General features: G+C 40.8%; 1 protein-coding gene across 8 annotated transcripts in view; it reads left to right on the plus strand.

Moving 5' to 3' along the window:
• The first annotated feature begins 764 nt into the window (after positions 1 to 764).
• The window catches only part of zgc:66455 (uncharacterized protein LOC393502 homolog), a 31,652-nt gene continuing 20,411 nt past the window's right edge, over positions 765 to 12,005 (plus strand). For 5 of the 8 annotated variants that reach the window (XM_063056073.1, XM_063056077.1, XM_063056075.1 and 2 more), the window contains exons 1-5: positions 1,231 to 1,664; positions 4,084 to 4,120; positions 8,234 to 8,284; positions 11,139 to 11,239; positions 11,309 to 11,370. In XM_063056073.1, the coding sequence (XP_062912143.1) occupies positions 1,533 to 1,664; positions 4,084 to 4,120; positions 8,234 to 8,284; positions 11,139 to 11,239; positions 11,309 to 11,370 (383 nt within the window). In that variant the 5' untranslated portion in view covers positions 1,231 to 1,532. Of the gene's footprint in view, positions 1,182 to 1,230; positions 1,665 to 2,108; positions 2,165 to 4,083; positions 4,121 to 8,233; positions 8,285 to 11,138; positions 11,240 to 11,308; positions 11,371 to 12,005 lie in introns of those variants that run through there. The other 3 variants (XM_063056074.1, XM_063056076.1, XM_063056080.1) reach the window with 3 other exon arrangements.

The following is a 12,005-nucleotide window of genomic DNA, read 5'->3' on the forward strand; positions in this document are numbered from 1 at the left end:
TGGAGGTCGGCCCCTCCCGTCAGTGCTGGGTTTGGAGGTCGGCCCCTCCCGTCAGTGCTGGTTTGGAGGTCGGCCCCTCCCGTCAGTGCTGGTTTGGAGGTCGGCCCCTCCCGTCAGTGCTGGTTTGGAGGTCGGCCCCTCCCGTCAGTGCTGGTTTGGACTTCGGCCCCTCCCGTCAGTGCCGGGTTGGAGGTCGGCCCCTCCCGTCTGTGCCGGGTTGGAGGTCGGCGCCTCCCGTCAGTGCCGGGTTGGAGGTCGGCCCCTCCCGTCAGTGCCGGTTTGGAGGTCGGCCCCTCCCGTCAGTGCTGGTTTGGAGGTCGGCCCCTCCCGTCAGTGCTGGTTTGGAGGTCGGCCCCTCCCGTCAGTGCTGGTTTGGAGGTCGGCCCTTCCCTTCAGTGCTGGGTTGGAGGTCGGCGCCTCCCGTCCGTGCTGGGTTGGAGGTCGGCCCCCCCCCCCCCGACCGTGCCTGGTTGGACTTTGGCCTCTCCCGTCAGTACTGGGTTGGACTTCGGCCCCTCCCGTCTGTGCTGGGTTGGAGGTCGGCCCCTCCCGTCAGTGCTGGGTTGGACTTTGGCCCCTCCCGTCAGTGCTGGGTTGGAGGTCGGCCCCTCCCGTCAGTGCTGGGTTGGAGGTCGGCCCCTCCCGTCAGTGCTGGGTTGGAGGTCGGCCCCTCCCGTCAGTGCTGGGTTGGAGGTTGGCCCATCCCGTCAGTGCTGGGTTGGAGGTTGGCCCCTCCCGTCAGTGCTGGGTTGGAGGTTGGCCCCTCCCGTCAGTGCTGGGTTGGAGGTTCGCGCCTCCCGTCAGTGCTGGGTTGGAGGTCGGCCCCTCCCGTCAGTGTTGGGTTGGAGGTCGGCCCCTCCCGTCAGTGCTGGGTTGGAGGTCGGCCCCTCCCGTCAGTGCTGGGTTGGAGGTTGGCCCATCCCGTCAGTGCTGGGTTGGAGGTTGGCCCCTCCCGTCAGTGCTGGGTTGGAGGTTGGCCCCTCCCGTCAGTGCTGGGTTGGAGGTTCGCGCCTCCCGTCAGTGCTGCTCTGCAGTGTTCACTCCCAAGATTGCCTTTGTCTGTAGCTGCACGACACGATATGAGGAACCGCTGTGGGCTGTTGTTGCAGAGTTGTGGCTCCAGGACAACATCCATTCACCATCAATCTACAGACCACAACACTCAGGGTCTTGGCTACATGGTTATTATTTTCAAATTTTTTTAGTATGTTTTTTTGCTATCCTAATTATATGTGTTATATTTGCTGTGTGTGACTGTTGGTTCTGTGTTTTGCACCCTGGCCCCAGAGGAACTGTGTTTTGTTTGAATGTGTTCATTTGTCTGGTTGAATGACAATTAAACCTGAACTTTGAACTTAAGCCTCTCTTTAGGCAATGAAGAGTTAAACATTGAATTGTTTTTAACTGGCATTCCTCTAAATTCATTCCTGCTGACTGTTCTAATTTATCAATTAGTCAAATCATAATTGGGAAAACAATTATATAAACCAGTTCAGTTGTTACCTTGAGCCTTATGGTTTCCAATTGCTGGGATGGGCAGGTTGGCTCTTTCTATTTTCAGTCTGTTTGTGTTTTGTGGAGTTGTTTCCAAGTCTGTGGCTGATCCTAGTCCTAAATGGCAAAATGAAAATATTGCAACAGAAAGCAGCATGTCTCCTGTGGAAGTGAGTTGGTCTCTTTTAAACCCTTTTAATAATATAATGATCAGTTATTATTGAAAAGGAATTGTGTCAATACTTGAATCTAATGGTAAAGTATTAACAAGGCATGAACTAATTTTCAGTGTTTTTTATTGAACAAATATGTGTTCACTTTAACTTTGTTGGAAAGAATAGAAAAGCAGAAAAAGTGTTTAAATGAAGACTGCAGACTGATACTGTGTAAGGGGATGTCTGTGTATTTATACACAAAATGAAGTATGTAGATACCATCACCAATTAGGAAGGGACTGGAATGTTGGCCTTGATACTTCACAGGTGATGAAGCAGTAAACTTGAATACTTGCTGCAAGCCTACAAGGAGCTTATGAGATAACCTGTTGGTATTGTTAGTGTTTTGGTTGCTTAGTTGAATAAGGATGTGTTTGCTTTCTGAGGTGGAATAAAGCTTGATTATGTTGGTTCCTGCAATGTAGTTGGTGCTTGGAGATGAAACATTGAACATAGTAGGAATATTTAAATTGAAGATTTTACTTAAATTTAAGGTCTACTCTGATGAGTTTCTATCGTCTTCAAATTTCATTGTTTTTGTTCTAGAGATGCCAATTTTGTATTGATTTTATATGAAGCTGTGGACCTGATGGCCCCAATTGAAGATAAAATTCAGAAGGGATCCATCTTGGAATAAACTGATTTAATTTTTGTCTTGATACAATTAGTGCAAAAATATTCTGCTAATATTTCCAAACACTTTCTGCAGTTTTAGAAAGACCCTATGCAGATGAAAGTGGACTAGTTGTGACACCTTTTTGTCTCTTTAACATTGCATGGAATATGAATGTCAGTGAGTGGAGTTTTGGTTTTGTACAGAGTGCTGGGGTCAGCAATGATATAAACTATATATGAAGTCCTGCCTATGTTTCCAGTTATTGAATTAATAATGAAAAGGATGAAATTCCTTTGAGCTTTGCTGTTTAGAATTTAAGTGTTAATGGTATTTTAGAAATCTTAAAGAAAATTAAGCTTTTGGTTTGTAATTTTGAAAGTCAGGTAAGTTGTGGCTGTGTAGAATCTTGTTTAGATCATTTTGGAATATTGTGTAGACTCTGGTATTGATTTCCTATTAAAGTTTGGGGAAGCTGGAGAAATGAGTGTTTGCATGGATAGCAATATTCATGAATGTGTTAGGAAAGTTTGAAATGGGTTAAGTCTTCCATGTAGAAGTGCAGGCCAAGAGGACCTGAAGGTAGATGAAGAGTTTCAGATATTGTGTTCTTGGTGTGCTGGGGAAAGGGCCATTACCAACTCCACCAAATAATTGTGTGAAGCACTTGACTCAAATGGCAAGGATGTGGATCCCTTGTCTAAAGGCTGTGGTTGTGGACTTGGGAAGGAAATGAGCACAGGAAGAGATGTGTGGATACTGATACTGGTATTGACCAACTGAAGTGGCCTGACTCCTTTATTATGTTGGCTTGAGCTTCCAGTCAAGTTGTCCCACGATTATTATCCCAATATCAGGTTTTTTTTAGACCAGCCACTGAATATAAAAGGTACTAAATGGGTTAAATAGTATCTGGAGATGAAGCCGATGATTTTTTTTCATTAGAACTGAAGAAAAATTCAATCAAACTTTGTGGGTTACAGAGCAGTGGAGGGCAGAACATAATAACTGTAAATGGTTGAAGACCCAAAAACTGAGTGACAGAAATGAAAGTGGTGAAGACTTGTTAAAACATAACTTTTTTGTGTTTAAGTATGTCCCATTTGAACAGCTATTGATGTGTTTTTAAAAAGTACACATTTCCCGTGTCAAAACATAAGGTGCATAATAAGATGCACTGAAATTTGGTTTCATTGTTTTCAGTTTGTAATGGTATTAGATAATATTGATAGAATGTAAGCCTGAGGGATAAGTGTAACCAAGTTTCAGTGGAGTTTTGGACTATGGACTGCAACAATTCTCATCAGTTAACAACTGTTCATGTTGGCACCTAAATGCCCCAATGCTTCCCATGGGTTTTTGACAGATAATAAAGTGGTTCAGACATAAGACCTTTAGTGCCACCAGTGTGGAACAGTGATTGTGGTCCAGGCAGTGTGGTATGTATGCTTTTGAAGTAGTTTCAGATATGTGCTTTCTTGTACTGTCAATTAAATTAGAAATGATTACCTGCAGATTAAAGATAATGTTTTGTTTTATAATCTGTCTGGTGAATTTAACCACAAATTAAATGCTAGAAATGCTCCTGAATACCTGTGGAGAAAAATTGGTCCTGAAAAGTCAACATAACACTTCATTAAAAAAAAATTTGGTATCTTCATGGAGGTGTTAACATTGAGAAATTAAGATAATCTGATTTGATGTTGTATTGATGCAATTTTAATTAAGTTTATAGAATTGATCTTTAACTTTTTTATTCAGGTATTTTTGAACAATTGGACTGTAAAACCAAGGCATGGTAAGACTTTAATGTATTTCTAATCTTTAATGTGTGTGTGGAAAATCTAAGTTTGTTCCCCTTGGACTGTTCAGTTTGATTGATCCTTGGCTTGTGCCTCCATTGCTGATGCTGGGTGCTCTGTGGGGCTCTGACGCCTCTGATCAGAAATAGGAGATTGGCTTTTAATCGTTTTTATTGCTCTGAGACTAGCCTTTTTTGTTGGGGAGAAAGTTCTTCAACTGTTAAAGCCACGGTGATCCTGGTATTTCCAAGCATATAGTAGATTCATGGCAGTGATGGTCTTGCACTCCATGTCGGTGACTGCACCCCTGATCACTTCACCTAGTGGAACTCTCAGCACCCTGTGTATCTCCTCATACATCAGACCCAAGATCCATTTGGTACCACCACAGGTAGTGGATGGCTGTTAGGTTTTATCTTGATGTTTGTCTCTAACTTTGTGCAACATTTTATCTTCTTTCCCTTCACCAAACATGATGTTGCCTCACTCAAGTCACTGCTGAATCCTATAGACTGGTGAGACACTAATCTGACGAGTCTCAGTAAATGGTAGGAAAGCTATTGGAGATGATTCTGGAGGATGGGAATTGGTTTTTGGGAAGACTATGACCTAATTGGGGACAGTCAGCATGGCTTTGGGAGGGGAGGCAAATGTCTTACAACTTGAGCTTTTTGAGGAGGAGGCAAATGTGATTGAAGCTATGTTTGCAGATGTTACCAAGATACATTTTGTGAAAACCACAGAAGATTGTCAAAGTAAACATCAGGATATAAACCAGCTGCAGATCTGAGTGGAGAAATGGCAGATGCTGTTTAGTCTGGCTAAGTGAGGTGCTACACTTTGGTACATCAAATTTAAAACAGTACACTGCTAATGCCAAGACCCTAAAGTGTTGATGAGCAGGGGGATCTTGGGGTTGGAGTCCATAGCTCCTTAAATGCACAAGTTAACAGGGTGGTCCATGGGTAATGATATACTTGCCTTTTAGTCAAGGCATTGAGAAGTAATGTAGTTTTGTATACTCGTGTTAGACTGCATCTGGAGTATTGCATTGAGCTCTGCTTCTCCCATCAGAGGAAGGATGTGGAGGATTGAGGGTGCAGTTTGTGTAGGGTGAGGTAATCATTTTAGCTGGGAATTTAAGTACTTGTTTAATGACTTGGTATAATATTGTAGGCTGAACAGTCTATTCCTGTGCTTGGCTGTTCCATGTATTTTGGAGAGCCAAGCGGAAAGGTGGTCTGAAAGAGGTAAATTAACCATTAATCTGTGCCATGGAGTGGAATGCACTGATCCAAACATTTATAGTATTGGAAGCTTGGTTTTGAAAGTATTGAAATATGTGATTAGCCATGGTTATATTTTGGAACATATCTCAGCCTGTGCAGGCTAGTTTTTATTACGTAATGGTAGCTTGATTAAAATATAAATAATTGCTGGAAATAGCCAGCAGCAGCATTTGTGGTGATAAAGGCCCAATCTATGCAATACCATCTAATTTTTTTTGTATTGATTTGCACCAATTAACTTCAAGCCAGATGCTGAATCTGAGGATCAGATTGTGCCTGAAAATAACTTGTATTGAAAAATGTTGTTCATGTGGTTAGCTGGAAAGATTTGTTGGCAAATGCACAAATTGCTCTGGCTCCTTGAGGTCCAAAGCTAAGGTACTTTGGACTGTTCAATGAAACGTGATTCCTAATGGATAGTACTGGTGCATTGAATGTTTACACATGACAAACATTTTGAGGTGAATGGATTTTCATTTGTTAGCCTGATTGGTTAATTTATGACCTGCAGATGAATGGGAATGATGAAATGACAATGAAGCTGTCCTAGTAGACTAGTGTTTTGTAAACGAGTTAAGGCATTTGGTTTTCAGAAATTGACTTGTTGCAGATTGGTTTGTCTCCCAGATGCTTGTAGAGCAGCTGAAAATGCAGATGGGATTTGTTCTTCAGAATAAAGTTTATTTGCCATTTACATGTATCAGGAATTTGCTGTGGTGTTGGCATAGCATGCAGAAGAAAAAACAACATTCAAACATTGAATCTCCAGCCTCAATTCTTTACAATCATGGATATGGAATGAGTATAATTACCAGCATATATTTACAAACCAAACAACACTAATGTGGTTTAGTGTTTACAGTGCAATGCATAACTGGGTTAATAGATGTGGGAGCTGGCTAGAATGGTTGATCAGATTAACTGCAGGGGAGAGAAGGAACTTGTAAGATGGTGTATACAGTAGAAGCTAATAGCACCTGCTGCTGTTCAAATAGCATACTTACACCTGCCATGTTTTTTTCCCCCATGATGACTGTTCATCAAGAGGATGTTGCATATTGGTTGAAAGGGTATAAAAGATCAATGGGAGGGGGTGCTTGGGGGTAGTTTTTGGGCTTTACCAATGGGCCAGTTTCAAACACCATCACAGATCAGCAGAATGTGTGGTGTGCTGTGGAGGTGGGGGGGCTGTATACCTAAATAGTATTTTAATGGTTCTACCTTAATAAATGAAGCTTTGTCACTTGAAGCAGATAATTGGTGTTTGTCTTTCTGCCTGAGTCAGAATGGAGGACCTTGTGTACCAAGATGTAGGAGGATGTTGTTGCTTTGCTCTTGAAGTCTGGCACAACCTGTTTGAGTGGAACCGTGGAACTCCCTGTATCATGAATTGTGTGTGTTTAATGCTGCCAAAGCTTTCCGGTTTCTATTTAAACATCCTTGCTTGGATATGCATAGGAGGAGAGAGGGGCTGTCAGTGATCACAAAAGGAATTCCCTTTCTCTCTGACTGGAAACTTGCCTTGAGTATACTACTACAAGATATAAAATGTATTTTTTTTTTATCAAATGATGAGAATCAGAATAAAATGAAATGCATAGGAAGTCTGCAGTATTGAGAATCAGTTATTGACATTGGCTTGCTTTTTAAAAAAGAACACACAACAACACATGAAGCTGAGGCACTAATGTTGCTAACCTCTTTTCAAAAATAAACTTATGGAGGTTGGATTTGTCAAGCATAACAAAATACAATATCCTTGGTTCCTGCATTGACCTCCTGAGCTGTCATGTGTATTGAAATTAATGTATCAAAATGGTTCTGGCTTGTTTTGAATTGAAAATATTAACACTTTGAAAATGCCCAATAAATAATTACTGGGACCAGCATTTTGTGATCATTGTTGGTTAAAGTTGGGAAATGGCACAGAACAAAAATAGTCAATGAAATCCTTTTTCACGTTGCCTTTAGCTGTACATGCACGTGGTGTATTTCACTGCAAAACGAAAAGGAGTTTTATCACGGGGGGGGCAGTTCTCAAGTCATTCCTTACTGATGTGAGTGAAACTAACCTCCCAGAAAGGCATCTTTTCACTTCAATGTGGTCAGAGGACAGGTCTGAATCCAATAGACTTCCACAATTATTCCTGCCGTTATTTCTGGCTGCCCAAATTTAAAACTAAAGGCAAATGTTAACTTGTGAAAGTAATTATTTGCTCAGACACAGAATTCTTGCCCTTTATGAATCTTTCCAACTGGTATTTGGTGAAATACCTGCAGAATGACTAATGTCATTTCCATTTCTTCACAGTAAGGTTAAATTCAATATTCAATCAAATGCTTGTGGAAGTAAACTTCTGTTTTTGGATTTGGACTTGTCAAAAGTGTATTTTTGATCTTATTCACACTACCAATAAGTGTGAAATGTGACAAATGGTCACTTTAAAACACTAAATTGTGCCTTTCCATTTTCCTGTAATATGTTGAGTTAGCTCTAATTCTGACATGTTAACAATGAGCTTTTAACTGCCTTCTGAAATGGCTCAGTAATTATCTATTCCTCCTATGAGGGGAGAAATAAATTGAGCTATGTCATGTTGTTCTTTGAGTCTAAGACTCTTCATGTACTTTATTTGCTTTGTCATTGTGCAATTTATTTTTGATTTGTGATTGTTTTTGATTCAATGTAGTAATCTGGAAAACTTAATTTAGCCTTTTAAATGGCCCTCTTGAAGCAAAGCCATAACTTTGCAGAATAATGTTTTGTCATGGTAAGTCTAAACTCTGCATTAAGTATTGTCTGAAATGATTCTTCTGCAGATGGAGAGATGGCTCATGAATTATCAGATCCACCAAAAGTGCACCCTGGAGGTAAACGGATGGAATGTCAGATAGTCCACAATATTGTAGTGGTCTCTAAGGTTTTTACTGGATGCACAGTTGTCAAAATATTGGTCCACATCTTAAATTAGGAGTGAAGACATTTGGCAAATCGTGAAACTGAATTCAATGAATTGACTTGTTTGTAGATAACAAAATAATTGTTCCTATTTACAAGCAAGAAAAGTGTTGGTGGAACACAGGTCAGGCAGAATTTGTGGAGGGAAATAGCTGACATTTTTTTGAGGCGTGGCCCTCCCTCTGCACTGAAAGAGGTGAGACGAAGGGGAAGTGTGGGACAAGAGCTGGTAACTGGAAGGTGGTTCCAGGTGAGCTGAGGGTGATGGGTAGTTGGAGGAGGGAGGAGTGGAAGTAGAAATGAGCTGTAAGATTAGGGGAGAGAAGATGGAGGGAAGTGGGTAACCTGAAATTGGGAAAATTGATGTCTTTGTCATAGCTTTTTAGATATGAACTGGAGTTGTCTGCCTAATCCAAAAATACTGGAATTTTGGAGTGTGTTCAGTTCTTAAAACATCTAAATGACTTTGTCCATCTTGTCTGATTCAATGATAGACCATGAAGATATAGGAGCAGAATTGGGACATTTGGCCCAACGAGTCTGCTCCACCATTTCATCATGGCTGATCGAATTTTCCTCTCAGCCCGAATATCCCTTAATGCCCCGACCAATCAGAATCTCTCAACCTCTGCCTTAAATATTTATAGTCTTGGCCTCTACAGCTGCCTGTAGTAAAAAAAATTCCATAGATTCACCATTCTCTGGGTAAAAGAAGTTCCTCATCTGTTCTAGACTCCTTTGTTTTGAGGTCATGTCCAATGGTGTTCAACTCTTCCATAGGGAAATCCCCTCCATACCCACTCTATCAAGGCCTTGTACCATTTGATAAGATTCAGTGAGATCACATCTCGTTCTTAAAGAGCCATCAAACGCTCTTCAGATTTCAAGCCATTCAATCCTGGAATCATTTAGATATGAACTGGAGTTTTGTGTGGATGCTGTGTGATGTTACCCTGGTACAAATAGTACCATGAAATAATGGACAGTACACTGTATGTAATTAATGATTTAGCTTTATAATTTTGACTAGAGGGTTAGTAAAGAAAAGGGCCCATTTTAATGAAATAGTCTAATGTGCATGTTGGAGCTCAGTTTCCAGTCCATTAGTCCTCCATTGTCCTTTTACCACACCACCTCTCCCCCCCTCCCCCCCCACCGCTTCGTCAACTCCTGGACCCACTCCAAGTCCACTCCATCCTGCGGTCTACCATCTCCCCTTTCTCACATCTTCTCTCCATTTCTCACTGAACAGAAGACCTAGAACACCTCGCTCTCAGGCACACAGAAAAGCACTCCCTTCATTGGATGGTACATATTCCAAAGCCCCGGTTATTTCTGATCATAACCCAAACACTGCTGCTACAGAAAAACCATTTACATTAGCAGCAAAACCTTTCCCAGGGCATTACAGAAACCTCTCCAGTTTCAGCACATCCTAAGATTAAGGGGCACAAACCTGCTCAGATTACTCCAAGTGAGGCCTCAGTGTTTTATGATTCAACATTCCATCCTTTTATATTCTAGTCCTCTGAAATGAATGCTAACATTGCATCTGCCTTTGTCACCAGACTTAACTGCAACTCGACCTTTAGGGAATCCTGTACGTGGGCTCCCAAGTCCCATTGTGCCTCAGATCTTTGTATTTTCCTTCTATTTGGAAAATAGTTGACACTTTCATTTATTTTCCAAAAGTGCATGACCATATACATCCATCTGACAGTTCTTTGCCCACTCTCCTAAGTCCTTCTGTAGCCCCTCTACTTCCTCAAAACTACCTGCCCCTCCAGCTATATTCGTATTGTCTGAAAACTTTGCAACAAAGCCATGAATTCCATCATTCAAATCATTGGCATACAATGTAAAAAGGATCTAACACAACTAGTTTCTGACAGCCAGCCAGCAAAGACTCCCTTTATTGCCACTCTTTGCCTCCTGAAAATCAGCCACTGCTTTATCCATGCTAGTATCTTTCCTGTAATACCATGGGCTCAAGCTTGTGAAGCAGCCTCGTGTGGCACCTTGTCAAAGGCTGCCTGAAAATCAGTTTAAAAAAGGATGAGCATTGCAGGAATCCAAGTGTGAGAACCATTTACAACAGAACATAAACATCAGTACAGAATTCTAATGGTCCAGTTTTATTCTCTACCTGTCTTGTGATCGTGAATTGGCCCAATTATTTTTTCTTGATGTGACTACATGAGGGATTTTGCCAACAGATCATGTTTAAAAACTAGCTCTGCCAACACTTGAGAAGAATGAAAGGTCAAAGACCTGTCTGAGATGCCATCAGGGATCTGGCCTAATTGTGAGAATAAATTTGGTTTGGGGTTGCCTTTCATTAGAGGGGAAAAAAAAATTGGAATCTAAAGCCTGTCAATATGAGCAATATGGTTACATTTGCCTACTTGTAACAATTTGTTTGAGTAAATAAATGTTAAAAATTTCTATTCCAGTGTAAGCAAGAAACACATTTGGATTCAAGATGTTGGAAGACTTTAATAAACCTTCAGGCAGTGGAACATTAGTCTTTACTGAAGTTGAAGGTTAATGTTAGCTGTTGCCTATAACAATCAACAGTGTAATCAGAGCTTTTAATCAAACAACAAGCAAATTGATAAATGAAAGGAATTTGACATGAAGGCAAAAGAATGAGCTAAGAAAAGATTCCAGCTCTTTGGGAAAAATTTGGCAGTGGCTGAGGATGTTCTGAATGTTTTTTCTCGCAGTATTCACATTGAATATATCTGAATGTATTTCTATCTACAGACAATTTGTTTCAAGTGTCTATTGAAGTAAAGTTTGTTGGTGCAAATTTCAAAGAATTTGAAGAGATGGACAAAAGAATTTCAAGATCACTTAAAAGACTGGTGAGTTGCTTGCTGCTTCTGTGCCAAGATCCTTTCTCCTTATTAATTGAATCATTTACTATTTTTCAGCTAATGGAAAAACTTTCAACATTTTCAACATTTAAAGAGTTGTTCCTTCTAACTGTTAAGAGGTAAAATTCAAATGATTTCTATGCATTTTGTAATTTTCACATATTGAGATACTGTGTGGAAAAGGCCATTCTGGTCCTTCATGCTGCCCAGCAACGCTTGATTTAACCTTGGCCTAATCATGGGACAATTTGCAGTGACCAGTTAACCTACCAACCCGTATGTCTTTGGGCTGTAGGAGGAAACCCAAGCACCCGGAGGAAACCCATATGATCATAGGGAGAATGTAGAAACTCCTTGCAGATAGTGGCATAGATTACACATTGTATTGATCAGTTTATGATTCTAAGAGATTTTAAAATGATTTCAGAATTTCAATACTACACTAAGCTGAGTGAAGTTTCATCATGTGCTTGTTTAGCAGAGCAATTTGAAGTCCACAATGTTTAACTGGAGTTACTCAGTACTTGCCTGATCAGTGTTCATCCTGTATAGTTTCCTTTCTTTAATTGGATTGATGCTGGGCAGAATTTCCTTTGGAGATTACTGTTTCTCATGGAGCAACAGAAGTTCTGAAACTTGCACAGGGAATTGATTTGATATCTGTAGTACAAGATGAAAAGTTCAGTCTGCAAGAGTTTCTTGATTTTTTTCCCCCAAAGTGCATTTACTCTAATTTACTTGTCCTTCAATTTCA

This window comes from Mobula hypostoma, chromosome 8 (genome assembly GCF_963921235.1).
Source record: "Mobula hypostoma chromosome 8, sMobHyp1.1, whole genome shotgun sequence".
In the NCBI taxonomy this organism is placed as follows: domain Eukaryota; kingdom Metazoa; phylum Chordata; class Chondrichthyes; order Myliobatiformes; family Myliobatidae; genus Mobula; species Mobula hypostoma.